Raw genomic sequence first — 18,827 nt, 5'->3', positions numbered from 1 at the left:
CTCAGATGATGCCTATGGAGCTGGATTCAAGTTGCCCAGAATGAGCTAGTCTCCTAGCCAACACTGCAGGTTGGGAAGAGGCAAATCTGCAAACATTTACCAGTGACTGTTACCATGCAATCCCCTACCCCCTCGATGCTTCCAAAAGGAGTGCTTTCCTTTCCAGCAATTAAAAGTCATTTTCTTCTTCTACGCACAGAGAAAGTAAGGTTTCTGTATTTTCTTTCTTTCTTTTTATTTAACAGAGGTACTGTGGATTGAACCCAGGACCTCGTGAATGCTAAGCATGCACTGTACCCCTGAGCTATACCCACCCGGCACCAACCCTGTAAGGTTTCTCTATTTTCAAAATTCTGTGTCCACAGAACTGAGATCCTGCTCCATTTCTCAGATTCCCAACACCTTCAGAAGAAAGTACCAAAGCTAATGCTTGGTCCAGCCACCCTTGTGATTAAACTGTGTCAGATTCTATCCCCATCCTTAAAAGCATTAAACCACTGCCTTACTATTCTACACATTTCAAGGTGAGCACGGAGCATGGGGGCAGCAGCACACATTTTTTTTCCCTAGGAACTTGTATATTCCTGGAGGCCCAAGTGGCAGCCTGTTCTGGAGGTGGTGGAACAAACCGTACAAAGGGACCAGCTCGAGGATCATTTAACGCCTGTGCTAACATGCTAACAACCAGCTCCCGGAGGACGACACCGAGCATTAATCAGCTTCTCACAATGCGGTCCCAGAGCAGAGGACCCCCCAGGGGAGACGCAACAGAAGGCTCGTGCATCGCTCCGGAGGTGCCCGCCCAGCCCCTCTATTTCCAGGCAAATTATACCACAGTCATGGAGAACAATCAGATCGTCATTAACAACCACGCCATCACGCCCTGGCTTCCTCGGCTTCTCCGGGTGCTGCTTCTACAGCAGCTCACTCTGCTCATGTGGCCTGCTGGGAGGCTCCCCAACTCTGCTCAGGTGTGTCCAGCCAGGACCGTAATAGCAGCAGCTCCTCTGGTCCCCACACCCCTCCCCCAGGAATGCACCAGACTAACCCGGAACCTTCCAAAGGGCCCCAGGAGGAAGGGGCTGCCACCCCGGTGTCCATTAAACAAACCTGGGGTGGAGCTTCAGAGACGGTGGTGTTTGCCCAAACCCACACAGCCGTGATGGAAGGGCTGGGATTCGAAGCTGCCTGTCTTAAGTTTCCCCAAAGCCCTTGGTTGGCCGAGAGTCTCTGGATATTTTCACTAACTGCACTGTTTCAGGTCGGGGGACCTCTGCATCCTCTCCCACCACCCCGATTCAAAGTAAGTATTTTGCACCAGAGGCACAGGGCGTCGGCTGGAGGCCTGATGTCCCGGATGGAAGCCACACCAGTATCAGAAAACGCCCAGCAGAGACCAAGGCATCTCCCAGCATCTGCCTCCCCACCACCCAGGCCGGGGGTTCTGGGGGACCATCCACCGCCTGACTTCCACATGCCTCCTCCACGCAGTGTGACGTTGGGCAAGCTCCCTAACTTCTCATCATCTGTAAAACGGAGGTGATGACCACACCCCTCTACCCATTCCTGAAAAGACTCCATTAAATGAGGGAAACTGAGCAGTACTAATGAAGCCTGGCGTCCGCACTTAGAAGCAAAAGCTGTCACCTGATCACGCTGTAGTGCATAGAGATGTCTAATTAAAACGCTGGACACCTAAAGCTTATACAATAAAAAAAAAAAAGAGAGCGAGCTGTCGGGCGTCTTCACCATGGACTCCCCCTAAATGGTGTGAGCACAACTGGACAGAAGGAAGACAGTAATTTCTAGAAAGCGCCTACTGGGTGAGGGGCGGGAGCTGTGGGTCTGAACACTCCGCAGATGCACCTACACACGCACTAAAGGTGAACTGGGCTCCTGAACATAAAGGCGGCGAGCTCGTCACAGGACGCTGCTCCCCCAAAGCTGACTCCAACTTCACGAGAAGCCCCAGCGCCAGCGCAGCTGGGGAGCCTGGGACCACTTCATCCAGAAAAGCCCTAGGCGCACCCAAAGGATAAAGCAGTGAAGGTCCGGGAATTAAAAAAATAAATAAAACACAACCGCACCTCAGGATACGCGGATGGCACGTTGCCATGGCAACACGGCTGAATTATTCAGCAAGTGATGGCAGAAGAATCTCGGAAAGAAAGCCAAACAAAGACAAAGGATCCGATTAAACCACTTCTGCAGCGGAAACAAGCTGGGCGGGCCGGGAAGGCTCTGCCTGCCCTCGTAGGATGTGGCTTCTCAGCCAGGGCCCTCTCTGTGTCTATCTAATTCTGGGGTTGCTTTTCCATTTTTAAACACGGTGACAATTGCTCAAGGAGCTACTACATTCTAGTCCAAGGGTTAAAATTAGTTACAGATTCAGGGAGTAATGGAGGAAACCCAAAACCTGGGCTCGTGCTTTGGGTATCTCTTACTTAGGGGACTTCGTGGTCCTCAGGCACGGTTTCGCGACACCCCACCTTTTCCCGCCCCCCGTCTGCACAGGGAGGCACAGATGGGGCCCCCAGACTTCTCTCGCGCCAAGCATCATTGTGATAATTCTGTTATTTCTGAATCACATAAACTACAATGTTTACTTCATTTTACTCAAATCAATTCACTTACTGTTCTATTTTGAAAGAAAACCTAGTTTATCAAACAGAAAACCTCTGTCGATTGGCAGTCAGAAGACAACTGCAAAAATAATACATGTGAAAATGACTTTTTTGACTTCCAGGTGGGGAAGGGTTTTTTAAAATAGGGCACAGATAGTATGAACCATAAAGTACATCAGAGGCCAGGAAACGGTCCCGGGGGCCGTCGCTTATGTCTGCGCATAAGCTTTCACTGGCGCACAGCCGTGCTCACTCGCACGTGCGGGCCACGGCTAGGCTGGTGCTACAGCGGGGTGTGTGGTCACAGCAGACATGGGGTCCACGAGCCAGAAATGCCCCGTATCTGGCCCCTCGCAGAACAGGTCTGCTCTCTCCTGAAGTATGTGATTGGTGATCTGATAACCTTAAAATGAAAAACTTTCACACATCAAAGGAAAAGCGTGAACAAAATGACCACGCCAGCCCCAAAGACGGAGAAGAGGGGTAACTCAGACCTGGGAAGGACGGGAAGCTGTCATTTCCAGAGGAAACTCTGAAAATCATTAAGATAAAGAAACCTGCAGGTTAAGTACATGAAAGGAAGTGAAGAAACCAAAAAGCAAATTAGCCCTGAAAAAGAAGTTCAATGTCACTAGAAGCAAGAGGCTTGTAGAAAACCAGTTCTCCTGCAGCAACGCAGCCCATCGACGAGACGAAGCCGGGGTCACCACACCTGACCAGCCCACACGTCCCCGGGGCACGGGGACCGACTCAGGGACACGCACACAATCCAAACTTGACCGACAGCCCCTCCCATCCCCCCCAGCCCCCTGGTCAAGAGGACTGGTTGAGGAATGGGTGCCTGACCCCAGGCAAATGAGCCAGACTCAATTCTGAAGACTTTTCCTGAGTTAGAGGAAGGAGATCTTGTCTTTCTGCTGCACCTGTGCAGATACAATCCTAGAGCTCCCCGTGGCCAGAATGTGGAGCCAGATGGCCAGAGAATGAATCCACACAGAGCAAAGCAGAGTCCAGGAACAGAAATACGGCAATTCATGTCAATGCCAAGTGAGCGCCTGGATCAAGCCATGCCTGCAGCACACTCAGATGGTGTGAGCCCCATGGTCTTGTTCACTGTTACCCCACTACTCTGCATAGTGCCTGGTGTATCATTGGTATTCAGCAGATGGCCTGTCCACCAATGAAAAGAACAGAGAAGTCTGTAAAGAGATGTATGCGACAAAGAGGATCCAGACAGACCATCCCATCACGACTCCAGCAGGCAGGCAGGAGGCTTTATTAATGATGCCCCCTCTCCCTACGGCTTTTCCTTAGACAGACCACCAGTGGACAGATAGGTCTTTTTTTTTTTTTCAATAAAGGAGAAGAGCTGTTCTTCCTAACTAGAGCATCAGACCCACAATTCAACAGCTCCTGTGGATTACCATGAAGCAACTTAAAAGGAAAATGAACCTCATCAGGCCCCCAGGGATCTGCAGCCCTAGAAGTTTCGTCCAGGTACCCTCCACAGTGACTGTGGTTTGGGCAGCACTGATTCTCCCGTTCTTCACTTTAAAGGCTGGAATGGGAGGTCCAGAGAGAGGCAGGGGCCTGCCTGTGCTCAGTCAGTGCTGGGTCTGCACTCCAGGGGTCCTGCCTGTCTGGCCAGGAGCCAATGGCAGCAGCCTGTGGTCCAGGGCAGAGCTGGGGGCCCACAGGTGGAAGCTGTCAGGGCCACACAGAAGCAACAGCCATCAAAGTCATCACGTGGTGGTAGCACCGAGTCCCCCACCTCACCCTAGGACGTTGAGACCCTCCCCGCGCCCTCCTCTGGCCCATGGCAGGCCATTCCTTCCACCGCACCACCATCTCCCTGAGGGATCCAAACGCCGCCCTGCCCAGAGCAGGCGAGGTCTGGGCACGTGGCTCTGGGCGGACAGCCTGCAGCCCACCAAGAACACCCCAGCCGCAGCGGGCCGGGGGCCGATGCCGGGTGTGACCCACCCTACACGTCTGTGAACTCAGCTGTTGCAGAGCCCTCGGGTGCCTCCAGCACACCTTGGTGACTGCAGCTTCCCCAAAAGGGGCTTGGAGGGGCCGGGAGGAAGGGTCTCACGGTCACGTACTCCGGGGCAGACACTCCTTCCCTCCTGCAGAGCCACGCGAGCCATGCTCGAGTCTCTGACAAGTCCAGCCACAAAGAAACCCTTTGTGTAACGGCTTCCCAAACTTCCTTGACCATGGAGAGCCTGCCATCTCTTTAGGAAATGCCCACCCACCCCGAGGCATCCAGCCCCGAACATCAGGAGCGCCAAGCTCAGGAGATCCTGCTTCAGGTCCCCGCGCCTCCAGGTGCAGACCGACGGCACTGGCAGCCCCTGGGGGCCTGACCAAACCACAGACCCTGCCTGGCGGCTGTAATCAGTGCTTCCCCACGGGGGGGACAGGCCCCTGGGGAGACCTGGCGACGTCTGGGGACAGCACCGATTGTCATGGGGACGGAACGCGCGAGGCCAGGGAGGCTGCCAAGGCCCTTCGAGGCCCCCACTCGGGCCCTGAGAGCTGACAGAGGCCAGGCTGGGACGCCCCGCCCCGGGAAGGCGGGGCGGCAGAGGGGTTCAGGCTGCAGGGCCGGGGCGGCCTCCACCCGTGCCCCGGCGCTGCCACTTACTTGGAGAGCTTCATCTCAATCTGCTGCCGGATCTCCTGCCTCTCTTCGTCAGTCCTCCGGGGGAAGATGTTGCGGTCTTCCAGCTCCTGCTTGCTGGGCCGGTTCCTTAGCTTCACCGCCAAGAGCTCCTTCTTGCACTTCCTCGGCAGGGTTCCTAAGAGAGCGGTTGCAGGGAGGCCGAGAGAAGGGGCGACAAGAAAACAGGTGTCAGGGAGGTGCTGGCCGTCAGCGTAGCCGCCCCCTGCTGCAGGGAAGACTCTGACCGGAGTTAACGGGCCATTTGGCGGCTGCGGTGCCCTCCTGCCAACAGTGGGTGACGCATCTCCCTTCACTAAGGCCTCCCACCTACAGCCACGTGCTTCACGGCGGGGATCGATCATGCATGTGGGGTCTCCAGGGACAGTCCTGGTCAACACCTGTTGCCCCAGGGTCGTCATAAACAGCACCACTTTTTCTTTCAAAAGTGTCTGAGTTCGGATCATAAACTACAGGTACTTTATCAGGGTGGCCCTTGCCCCGCCCAGCCCCGTGCAGCCCCGCTCTCAGGCTCCCGCTACCCCCCCGGCCATGTGGGTCCACTGTCATTCCCGGAGCATCCCAACTCAGGGTCTTTGCGCTATGTGTTTCCAGTGCCGACCACCCTGCTCTGCGTGGACCGTCTGGGGCTGGCCGCCTCCCAAACCGTGCCCCTGGCCTTGAATCCTGTGGGTCCTCCAACCACCAGCACCACCCTACGAATTCCTCCCTCATCTGAGCTCTTTCTTGCCCGTCAGTTTACCACCTGTCTCCCGCACCAGCCTTGAAGTTCAACGACAGTCTGTTCTCCCGGGTCCTGGCACAGTGTTGACACTGCAGGTTATCAACAAATGCTGCTGAGTGAGGGGCTGGGGGTGCCGATTCAGGGTCTAGGAGGTGGACATTAACCTTTATTTCTACACAAGTCCAGAAGCAGCTGAGTGACAGCAGGGCACAAGTAAGATCTTAAGGAACAAGGCTTAAATTTACTCAAGAGCAGAAATGGGGGTTGGCGGCATTCACAGGCAGGGATGGGTCACTCCTCAGCATGCCAGGAAGTGGCACCGAGCTTTTCTGCGGGACAGAGGCACCCCCGGGCTCCTCCAAGTGCAGGTGCTGGCCACTGGGAAGAAACTCCGAAGCATAACTCAGACTGCAGTTTTGCCGTGTGCGGTTTTGCGGCAGTACTGGGGGTGGGTTTAAATCCTGGGGACTCACATTGTCATCCAGCAAAGGCACCCCTACAGGCGGAGGCAGCTTTATTCCCTAAGAAAAATGGCTCCTCAAAGAAAGGCAGCTCCTAGGGGGACCTGTGGGAATACCAAGCATGCAGGAAGTCCAGTAACGTGACAGCTCAACAGAAGTTTGGGATAAAGACACAAAAGTTGGACTCCACTGGGGCCTGAATTTCTCATACGAACCTGTTTCTATATGTTTTATAGAAAAAGAAAAATAATGACCCCCCCCAAACCATTTCGGCAATGGCTTCAGCCTGGTTTTGTTTTAACAGCTTTACAGATGACTAGAGTCCTACATTTACAGAATCATAAGGAGACTGAAGCAGTTACATGCATTTTTGCATTTTTCCGTTGGTCTCGACTGCATGTCTTGGGGGAAACTGAAAGCCAGCCTGGCTTGTGTGAATTGAGGGAGCCTCAAAGGTCCTGGGACAAACCCTTCGTGAATGTCAGGGGTCTGACTCGTGGCAAGCAGGGATTGCCATTTTCAGACAACCACAATATGCTTGACCACGAAACGGCACTGCGTGTGGTTTCGTCCTTTTGGCTCTTGATCAAGGACATCTTTAAGCCTATGGCGAACATCTCAGGCTTGTCATTACAAACTTCAATCGTATTTGCTCTTAGCTGAGAAGAGGATCTCTCTCAGAGATTTCTCGATGTCATGAGAATTCACGCCGCACGAAATCTCTGCGCCACAAGCCAGTTACTCTCCTCTGCTTACTCATCCAGCCTCTACGGGCACAGCACGTGTGCACAGTCGGGCCACAGCGAAAGCTTCTGGGAGGGTGGTCTTCCCCCAGGTCTCAGGAGGTGTCCAGGTTTTGCTAGTTAAAAGGCAAAAAAGGACTGTACAGCACAGGGAACTATGCTCAATTTCTTGTAATGAGCTGAAACGGAAAAGAATCTGAATCTGTATCTACACGTAGGTACATGTATAACTGAGTGTTTTGCTGTACACCTGACACTAACACTGTACACTGACCAAACTCCAATAAAGAATAAGAATGGAAGTAAGTAAATGAATGAATGACATGGGATTTCTTTCTGACGTGATGAAGCCATTCTAAAATTGACTGTGACTCCAACAACACGTAACAAAGGTCACACCATGATCAAGTTGGGTTCATCCCAGGGACACAAGGGTGGTTCAACATACGCAAATCAACCAACGTGATACATCACACCAACAAGAGAAAGGACAAAAAGCACATGATCATCTCAGTAGATGCAGAGAAAGCATCTGATAAAATTCAACACCCATTTATGATAAAAACTCTCACCAAAGTGGGTACAGAGGGAACGTATCTCAACATAATAAAAGCTATTTATGACAAGCCTGCAGCCAGCACAGCGCTCAGCAGTGAAAAGCTGAACGCCTTCCCGCTAAAACCCCTCTTACCCGCTCCTGTTCTCCACCCAGTGGAGAAGGGCTGCTCGTGCGGGGTCTCAGGCCTCGGACCTCTCTCTTCCTTGTGGAAGGCTCCCCTCTCTCCCTGCACACTACAGCGCCATCCTCCCACCTCCACGGCCACGTCTCGGTCTCCTCTGCTGCTTCCTCACTTCTGTTCTAGACGTGGGTGTGCCCGGGACTCAATCCTCAAACCCCTCTGCCCACACCTGCTTCCCACACGGCCTCCTCTGGCCACGGCACTAAGGGCCAATGCTAATGGCTCAGGGTCTCCGTCTCCTGCCACGCCCTCTCTCCCGAATCCACACTGCATCTCCAGCGTCCTTCAGTTTGTCTCCACCCAGATCCCAATCAGACATCTCAAATTCAGCACATCCTCCGCTGAGCTGTTTTCCCACTGAAGCACCGACAGGTTAAGCGACAGAACCAAGATTTTTCCCCGGACCTGACCCCAACATCCACACGCTTAGCCGTGACATTCAGGGATCCGCTCAGTTCAGTAAGGCACCATCTGTAGGGCACCTGTTGCACACCTGGCCCCCAAGAGCAGAAAGGAGGACCACACGGGGCATGCTCCACTGAGCTTGCTCAGGTGAGGGAGACCTGAAACCAAGCGCCTGCAACAATCTGAGGCACACTGTGTGTTCCTGTTTGTGCATCCTCACAGCGCAGCCTACTGACCTGACTGTGTGGCTCTTCCCCCAACCACAGCCATCACCCAAGCTTGAGACACCTTTCCTCCGTGGAGAACAACAACCTGGTGTGCTCATCCATGGAGGGGGCTCTGCCTCATTCATTTCTTTCCTGACACAAACTCAGAAAACGCCTGTTGAATTACACGGGGCAGGGAAGAGGAGATAAGCCACATGAGGAAGGGGCTTGACGTCAAGGTCAAAGAAGGATTTCTGAAGGAAGCAGCATCTAAGCTGGAACCTAAAAGCAGGAGTCCCTCCCGGGGACACGTCAGATCAGAGCCCAGCTTGCTCCGCTGAAGGGCTGTGCTGTGAAAACTCGTCTTAGGCTCCACAGTAAAAGTGGTGACTCCAACTTCTACTTCTGAGCAAGATGGAGTAATATGGATGGAGCTTCCTACCCACAAATCCAACAAACACACGCAAAATCAAAATATATGAAACAACAGTTTTGATGACACTGGACAGGACAGAGAGCCTTGAGATGGGAATCAAATGAAGCTGAGCCCTGTGACTGCCCAGCTTCCTGCCCCTGGAGATGGACTAGGGAGGGGCACCAGCAAGAGCCTGGAAAACTCCCTGAGTGAAGAAGATGAAGCCTAGAGGCCAAGGAGACCAAAGCAGCGAGAGTCTGCAGGACGGGAGTGGCGTGGAGAGAGCCGCAGACCCAGACAGAGGATTTCAGCCTGATAGTATCAGTGATCACACCAAGTGAGAACCGCCTGAATACCTCAACTAAAGGCAGAAATTCTCAGCATGGACAAAAAGGCAAGATCAAACCACATGCTGCCTACAAAACATGCACTTTAAATAAAAAGATGCAAACAGGACAAGGGGAAAAGAGGGCCCGCTCCAAGACTCATCAAGAGGAAGCTGAAGTGGTAGGTTAACATCAGACAAGGCAGAGTCCAGGGCAGAAAGGTGTCTCCGGGAAAAGGAGGCTCAGCCCTGGCGATAAAAGGACGACTTCATCAGGAAGACGGACAAAGTCTAAGCATTTATGAACCTATAAGAAGTTCAAACACAGGGAGCAAAAACTAACGGAACTGAGAGAAGAGACAGACAAATCCACACCTACAGACGGAAATTTCCGAGCTCCAAGTAACGCACAGAGCAAAGCAGACAGAAAATGTGTAAGGACACGGGGGATCTGACTAACGCTATCAAGCAATTTGATCTGATGAACATTTACAAACACTCCACCCCACAACAGAAGAATACACTTTCTTCGCAAGCACACGTGCAACCTTTACCAAGGAAGACTGCACTCTGGGCCACAAACAAGTCTCGACAAATTAGAAAGTACTCAAGTCGTGCACAGGAGGCTCTCTGAACCCGAGTGGAATTAAGCTGGAAATCAATAACCAGAAGATCTCTAGAAAAATACCCAAATCTTTGAAAACTAAATTTTAATATTCTGACTAACCCACAGTCCAAAGAAATCAAACAGGGAATTAGAAAATATTTGGAAGTGAAAAAATAAAACCATAACATATCAAAATGGTGTTTGGGGGGAGGTTTACGGCCATACACGCCTATATTATGGCAGAGAGAGAAAGTCTCAAATCAGTGACCTCAGATTCCATCTTAAAAAACTAGAAAAAGAGCAAATTAAAACCAAGGAAGTGGAAGGAAGGAAATAATATAGATCAGAGTGGAAACCGATGAAACAGGAAACAGAAAAACAGGAAAGCTGATTCTTCGAGCAGGAGCCACCCCACTGATAGGACGCGAGGCAGGCTTTGCGGGGAGGTGGGGAGACGGGGGCTGGGGCGGGGGAGGGAGGGAAGTCACCGGCGTCAGGGATCGGGCGGTGCCGCCGTCTGATTCTACACCAACGAACAGGACTCATTTAAGAAGACAGAACCAGAGTAGACCTATATCCACTAAAGAAAGAAAATTTCTAATTAAAAACCTTCCCCTGTTTGAAAAAAAACCCAAAAAACCCATGCAGGCCCTGACGGATGCATTGATGAATTCTATGAAACATGGAAGAAGTAAATAATTCCAACTCTATGCAAATTATTTCAGAAAATTGAAGAAGGGAAGACTTTAAAACTCATACAATGAGGCTAAAATTTCCTGTGATGTCAAAACCAGAAAAGACACCGACTTAAAGAACGCTGAAGACTAGTAACCCTCAGGCAGGCTGCTGTAAAACCCCAAACAAGGCGGCGGCAGGTCAGGTCCCGCCGTTCACGAAAACGGAGATGACACATCATGACCCCCGGGAGCCAAGGCGGTTCGCCATCTGAGAAGCCGTCAACGTGATTCGCCAAATTAACAAACTTAAAAAGAGAAAAAGCATCTCGTGAGACCACCGTCCAGTTTACGGACGGCAGACGGGGACCGCCAGGCTCTGCCTGTTGCCTGCCAGTAAGTTAATGAGAGGGAAGGAGAAGCTCATGGAAGTGGAAGCTGCCCCCGGTACCAGCTGAGAGCAGGGCTCAGCCTGCTGGCTCCCAACTCAGAGAAGCATGATCTCTCACTCAGTTGCAAGACTGAGGCACACCCACCACCACCACCGAAAGCCCCAGGGCAGCGGTAAGAGGAAAGGATGCCTTCCCCCGCCCACGTCTCACCTCCAGAGGAAACCGAGGCGGATGTTTTGCTTTGCAGAATTTACTTCCAGACCTACTTTTCTGCCATTAACAACTGACACTCCCACTTAACTCTTCTCTTTCAGAAAAGTGGGGTCACCCCACACCCAGCACGGCAATAGGCTGGCTCGCTCACATACCTGCTTCTAGAGCAGGATGGACTGCACAGCTTTTCCCTTTATTGGCAGCAAACAACCCCCAAGCGAGGATGTCACATAATCTCACCACCTGTGGACTCAGTTCCCCGTGAACGGACATCTGGGTTAGTGCTCATTCTTACTCTTCTAAAACCAAAGCTTCAGGGACCCCCCTCATTCCTGTGTTTCCCTGCACATGAATGGATATTCCCAACAGCCGGATCCCTGGAAAGGGGAGCACCCCTGAGCCGAAGCTGCCGTGTATTCTCGGCCCAGACAGACGCTCCTTTCCCACCCTGGATCACCGCCTTGCTCTGGCTTCCAGAACCACAGTCTCGGCTACCCTTCGGGAAGACAGAGGAACCGTAAATGGGGTCGTGCATAAATAAGAACAGAAGGCTGAGAGGCTCAGAGTTAAAAATAAACTCAGCAAGAAATCTTTTTTCTCAATTAGTCACACTTCGGAATTTATCCTAAGGACATAATTACGGAGATGCACACAGTCTTAGCTGCGAGGACGCACATCCCTGTGCCGCTCGCTAATGCAGCCACTTCCCCACCAAACTGCACGTCCACACTAGCGCTCTCGGGACCCTGGGGCGCTCGGGCCACAGGAGGCTTTGGCTTTGAATGGAAGGGGGAGGAAGAAGGCCTGGGCACCCCTGCCTGGCTGCAGGAGCCCTGTCTGAGAAGTCCCCGCGCTCGCCTTGGCACGGCAGGGATGCTGTGGGGCCATCTTCGACTGGCTGTGGATTTTTCATTTCACATGTTATACTTTTCAATTCTAGAATCTGCATTTGGCTCTCTTTTATAGTTTCTGTTTCTCTGCTAAGATTCTCCATCTGTTCATTCATCCTGTTCTTTTAGACCCTGAAACTATTCACAATGACGGCAGGCCTATTTTAGTTCTGAACGTGGTCCTTTCCTCCACGACATGCTCCTCACTCCTAAGGTCTGGCCTTTCTGGCGTTTCCAGAGACCATCCGCGGTACTCGCTGAGGTCTCCCCGTGGTCTGGGCTGGATCCCAGCATGCCTGGCCTCCAGCATCACAGCGTCACTTTCATCTCTCATGCCTACAGGTGATCTCTGCTAAGCCTGATGGAACTCTGCCTGCTTGGGCACATCTGGCCCTTGGCCAACTGAAGCTCCCCATGAACTTCTGGGCCTCCTTCAAACAGCCCCCGTTTCCAGAACCCTGTCCGACAAATACCAGCCACCACAGCACTGCGACCTCAGCCTCCCAATCTCGATGTGACCCCCACTCTGCTTGGCGGTCCCTCCCAGCACACCCCGCACACCTCCCCCTCCTCAGAAAGATGCTCCAAGCAGAGAGCCAATCAGTTGTGGGGCTCACTCTGCATGTCCCCCGTCTTCCAAGGACGATGGTGCACACTGCTTGCTGTTCATCACCCCCAAACAGCAGCCCCCTACACTGCCCAGTTTCACTGCTGGTTTTAGTGGGAGGGCAGCCACTATTGGTCTATCGAGCCCAGAAGCAGCAGTGGCTGATCCCGTCTGAAAACAACAGCGATGCTGTTATCAACGTCGCCACGGACTGAGTCCTGGGGGCAAGAGCTCTCTCCTGCCCATCTCTCTCCCCACCCACCTGGCAAACTCTTATTTATTCTTCAAAACCCTATTAAAACTTCCTCTGTCCTCCTAATGTTCGCCCACCACTTAACCTGCTTCTGGCCCAGGCGTCTGCCCCTTTGCTGCAGGCTGTGCCAAGCTGCGTTACTCTCGCCTGCTTGTATGTTTGTAAGACTGGGAGCTCCCCCAAAGCAGGAAGGGGGTCTTTTCCAAAAATTCCTATCCTTACCAAGTTCTAATGATAAAAGTAAGACATGCTTCATTAAACCCAAAGTAAGCAGAAGAAATGGTAAGAATTAGAGCAGAAATAATCAGGGAAATTAAAAACAGGAAATCAATAGAGAAAAATCAACAAAACCAAAAGCTCATTCTTTGAAAAGATCAATAAAATCAGGAAGCATCTAGCCAGACTGAGAGAAAAAGATAAAGGACACGAACTACCAATACCAGAAACAGAAGAGGGGACATTACCACAGACACTATGGGGGCTAAAGGGGTAGTAAAGGAAATACTGTGAACAGCGCTGTGCCCACAGGTGGGTGACCTGGACGACACGGGCCAGTTCCTTGACAAAACACAATCTGCCCAAACTCACACAAGACACAGACGCTCGGAACAGGGACCTATGAAAGAAGCTGAATCAATCATTAATAATCTTCCAAAACGGGAAGCACCAGGCCCAGACGGGCTGACTGATGAATTCTACCAAATTTTTAAGGAAGAAAGTGTATCAGTTCTCCACAATCTCTTTCAGAGGATATAAGCAGAGGGAGTACTTGCAACATTCCCTAAGGCCAGCATCACCCTCACACCAGAACCAAAGACATCACAAGAAAAGAAAGTCAAAGATCTGTGTCTCTCACGAACACAGATGCAAAAATCCTTAAAATATTAGTAAGTCGAATCCAAAAATGTATAAAGAATTACACACCACAACCACGTGGGATTTATACCAGACGCAAAAGGCTGGGGCAGCACTGGAAAGTCAATTAATGTAATGAATCACATCAACAGGCTAAAAAGGAACAATCACATGATCATATCAACTTGTGCAGAAAAAGCGTGCGACAAATCCAATACCCACTTGTGATTAAGGAAACTCCATCGAGAATGATGTCAGCATCGCGGTGGAGGAGATGCTCCCTTTGTCTCCGTCAGTTTACAACCATAACTAAACACAGCTGCCTCTGCCCGCCGCAGCGGGACACCGGAGGATTCCACACATCTGCATCCCTAAGGTGGGCGGACTGGGACACACAGAGGCGGCAGAACCTGGGGAGCAGCAGCAGTGGTGCCGTGACCCTGGGACCCCAGCCCCGGCACCTGAGCCTGCAGCTCGAACACGCAGCAGCATCAGAGGAGGCTGACTGCATGGCTCTAGCCTCCGGCAGGACCCTCGGCCACAGGGAGAGAGGCGGCAGTGGAGGCAGGGTCACGACCACACCCCCCCAGCCACAAGTCTGGCGTCCTGCCCTCCGCCTGCAGCGGCAGTGCCCGTAAATGCAAAACTCCAGACACGGCAGAGACACCCATGACCCCGGTACCCCTTGGCTCAGCAGAGCCTGTGGCTCACTCAGGAGACCCTTGACACAGTGGAGTTGCCCACCACCATCACCCCAAGGTCCCAGGCAGTGATGTCCCAAGACCAGCGACAACAAGGTACCAACGACCCCTGAGCCACCAGCAGGGAGGCCGGGAAGCTCCGAGACTCTGGGTGCTCAGCTCAGAGGCTGCACAGGCAAGAGAAGCCAAAACATGTGCTGCAGCACCACCTACTGGAAAAGGGGAGAAAGGCCTCTCATTTCTAACCTGTTGAACTGTTAGAATCAAGTAAAAGAAAACAAGAAAGCCTTACTCATGACTGGATGAAGCAGCTGAGGTGCACATACACAGTGGAATGCTACTCAGACACAGAAAGAACAAAATAATGCGATTTGCCTCAACACGGATGGACCTGGAGTGCATCATTCTAAGTGAAGTCAGCCAGAAGGAGAAAGAAAAATGCCATATGACATCACTCATACGTGGAATCTTAAAAAAAAAAAAAAAGGACACAAGTGAACTTATCTATAAAACAGAAAGACTCACAGACACAGAACAAACTTACGGTCACCAGGGGGTAAAGGGGTTGAGAAGGGATAAACTGGGAATTCAAAAATTGCACCTCGTGGGGAGGGATGGAAATGCTGGCTATCTTGATTGTGACGGTGGTTCCATGGGTGTGTACGTCTGCCAAAACTCACCAAATTGTACATCTGAAATACGTGTTGCTCACTGTCCAGGAACCATGCCACAATAAAGGTGTTAAAAGTTAATTTTTTAAAAAAGAAAGCTGGGATTGAGCCGAGATGGCAGAGTAGAGAGACTCACAGCTTGCCCTCTCCCACAAGTACACCAAGAATTGCATCTACAGACCCACTGAATCGCACAGAACGCCTGCTGAACTCTGGCCGAGTGGCTCTCACTTTGAAATACAGGAGGATTCTCACAAAATCCGATAAACAACAAGTTTACACTGTATAGCCTCCCCCTCCTCAGAAAGATGCTCCAAGCAGAGAGCCAGACAATCAGTTGTGGGGCTCACTCTGCGTGTCCCCCGTCTTCCAAGGACGATGGTGCACACTGCTTGCTGTTCATCACCCCCAAACAGCGGCCCCCTACACTGCCCAGTTTCACTGCTGGTTTTAGTGGGAGGGCAGCCACTATTGGTCTATCGAGGCCAGAAGCACAGTTCCACAGGGAACTGTACTCAACATCCTGTAGTAACTTGCGTACGGTTAAAAAGAACATGAAAATGAACATAAGTCTGTTCCTGTATGACTGGTGTTGTGCTGCACACCAGAAATTGACACAAGATTGTAAACTGACTATACTTCAATAAAAATGCTAAAAAATGCAAATAAAAAAGAAAGCTTTACCTAAAGAAGAAAGGCACTCACTATTTCAGGAGCACCTGCAGGGGAACAACTCATCACGCCCCATGAAGAACCATGATAACACTGCGCCACAGAAACCAAACTTAGCGTCACGGAAAATCATGATCTCACTGACAGGGGATTTTACACAGCTGTCACAAAGAAATGCGACCTACACGGAAGCTCGGAAAGGCAGTTCAATGAGCTCAGGAGTAACATTAAAGAGAAGGGACACTTGACCAAACTGAAATTACGGAGCCGAAGAACTCGATCAACAAGACGAACAGTGCAACAGAAGGCACTGGAAACAGAACCGACCACACGGAGGAGAGGACAAGTGCACCTGAAGATGGGACTCCAGGGATGATTCAGGTGGAAGAGGAGGCAGAATCATCACCTTTAAAGAACGAGGAAGTTCTACGAGGATTCTCCAACTCTTTCAGGACGGGCAACAGTAGCACAGCGAGTAGCCCAGAAGGAGAAGAGAGGGAGAGGAGCAGAGAGGTCCCTTAAAGAAGTAAGAGCTGAGAACACCTCCAAACCTGGGGAAGGAACCAGATCTCCGAGTCCATGAAGCTAAGGGAACACTCAGTTACCTCAACACAAAAAGACCTGCTCCAAGAACTGTCAAAAGTCAAAGACAGAGCAAGAACTTTAAAGGCAGCCAAGAGAGAAAGAATGAACCTACCAAGGAAGCCCCACGAAGCTCTCAGCAGATTTTATCTACAGGAAACAATGGTGTTCACTACACTTTCCGTGGCACCGATTTCATGATGTATGTAAGTGAAGTGATTATGCTGTGCACTAAGTTTACACAGTGTTGTGTCAATTATCTCTCAGCAAAAGTGGAAGAAAAAATAAAAGTAAGTAGGGAACAAAAAAAGAAATGAGCTATCCAGCCATGAAATGACATGGAAGAAACATAAATGCATGTCACCAAGTGAAAGAAGCCAGTCTGAAGGCTACCTACTGCGTGAATCCAACTACGACGTTCTGGAAAAGGTAAAACAATGGAGATGATAAAAAAAATCAGTGATTTCCAGGGACTGAAGGGGAAGAAGGGATGACTAGGCAGGCACAGAGGAGGGTTAGGGCAATGAAAATTCCCTGCATGTCATTACACACTTGCCCAAACCCACAGAACGCACACCACCAAGAATAAACACTAATGTAAATGACAGACTCTGGGTGGTAATGACGTGTCAGTCTTGGCTCATCAGTTGTAACAACCGTCCCACCCCCGTGGGGCTGCTGAGCGGGAGGCATGGGGCGGGGAGTATGGAAAACTCTACTTCGTCTGAGTTTGCTGTGAAGCTAAAATTTTGCTCTAAAAAACAGTCTTTTATAAAACTGCCTTTGGTGGACTTGAGAACGTCCCCAATGTCCTGCTCTTCCCTGGCGCTGACCGCACATGCCCATATGGTGCCTGTGTGTGGGGGGATGTACGTGTTCAAGCACATCGGGGGAGTGCGTGGACACAGGGCAGGCGGTGGTGTCCAGCACGAGGCATGAAACACAACCTGTGATGCATCTTTGCGCCTTGATCAAGACATCATATTTGCCCTGCAGGGAAATTCAACTCTCAGATCCAAACAGAAACAAATACATTTTTCACTACAACTGAATCGAGCAGGACGGTCTTCTAGCTGATGCACAGGCAGGTCTGCCTCGGATGGGACCTCCACCACCTCCAGAAATCAAGCCCTCATGGAGATGCTACTACAGAATTCAGGCTGACAGGACGTTTGGTAACAAATTTCCTGCGGTGTTTGCCTTGGACAAGACACCACCTGCAAAGGCTCCGTCGACAGTGAGTTATGTGGATAAATAAATAAAACACCAGTGGAGGGTTTACGATTAATCACTGAGGAGGCTGCCACCTGGTGCTTCTCTGCTCCTGCACCCAGAGATCTACAAATAACGTCCCCATCGCGACCATGGGAGCAGGGTTTGAACTGGACAGATGCAAATAAAAACTAATCTCTGCTGCTGTCCTACCAGGGAAAGCCGAATACTTTTACGGGCCTCTCCCACTGTAAGACTTTTCCCAAAACCAATATTGAACTTTTTCCTCCAAGCATTTTAACCCAGAGACCCGTAACTCTGCGGGAGTTACGGACACACACGAGACTCTGACAAGGCGAAGAACCCACTTCCTCACTGGGGCTCAGGGGCTCAGGGACCCCCAGACTGTGCACCTGGCCTCACCTGCAGCCGTCAGGGCTCAGTTTTCAGATGTCGAGAATGCATTTCCATACCAGCCTGACTGCGGGCCAAGGACCCAGCGCTGCGCAGGAGGCTCTCAGGCTTGAACTTGCAAATGCAGCGCAGGCACATCACAGACAGCAGCTTCTGTAGTGAGTTCCGCCCTCCCTGCTCCTGTCAGACCGTGGGCCCGGGGTTTCAGGAGGCAAGGTACAAGGGACTCAGGTTTGACCCATGCCCTGGGAGAGACCACAGAGGAGGAGACGTGGCTGGCCCCCCACGGGAGGCTACGGACACCGTCTCCTTTAATCCCCCGACACCCGGCCACTCACTGACATCGACTGCGTACTCCGCACCCCACGGACTGCAGGCACAGCAGAACTGTGTGGCGGAGCCCCTGACTGCAGGGCGTCTAAGCTGGTGGCCTCAGTGTCAAGTGGGGCCAGTGCCTCGGGGACAGAAGGCCATGGTGGGCAAGGATCACTTGTTGATGCCTGCCAGCTTCCTGGAGGAGGCTGCGTTCTAAATAAACACAGAGGAGCTGCGCACGCCTCCTGTGCCGTGGGCACGGACGTTTGCCCTGATCGGTGAGGAAGGAGGCGGAGGCAGGTGGGCACCTGTCAGGGGCTCACCAGTTCCTCCTACAGCAGGTCCCGCCGGGGGCAGGTGCCCTGGCCCTACTGCTGAGGGCCTGGGGACGGGCTGGGGGACTGGGTGAAGGCCCTAGGGGTGACTCTGACTCAAGAAGA

At 51.7% G+C, this 18,827-nt stretch overlaps 1 protein-coding gene across 2 annotated transcripts in view; it reads right to left on the bottom strand.

The window, feature by feature from the left end:
* Positions 1–18,827, bottom strand: part of PHACTR3 (phosphatase and actin regulator 3) — a 177,507-nt gene that overhangs the window by 24,980 nt on the left and 133,700 nt on the right. For both annotated transcript variants that reach the window (XM_072943606.1, XM_072943607.1), the window contains exon 8: positions 5,275–5,428. In XM_072943606.1, coding sequence (XP_072799707.1) covers positions 5,275–5,428 — 154 coding nt within the window. The remainder of the gene's footprint in view (positions 1–5,274; positions 5,429–18,827) is intronic.

This window comes from Vicugna pacos, chromosome 19, assembly GCF_048564905.1.
Source record: "Vicugna pacos chromosome 19, VicPac4, whole genome shotgun sequence".
In the NCBI taxonomy this organism is placed as follows: domain Eukaryota; kingdom Metazoa; phylum Chordata; class Mammalia; order Artiodactyla; family Camelidae; genus Vicugna; species Vicugna pacos.
This window is presented reverse-complemented; position numbering and strand designations above follow the sequence as displayed.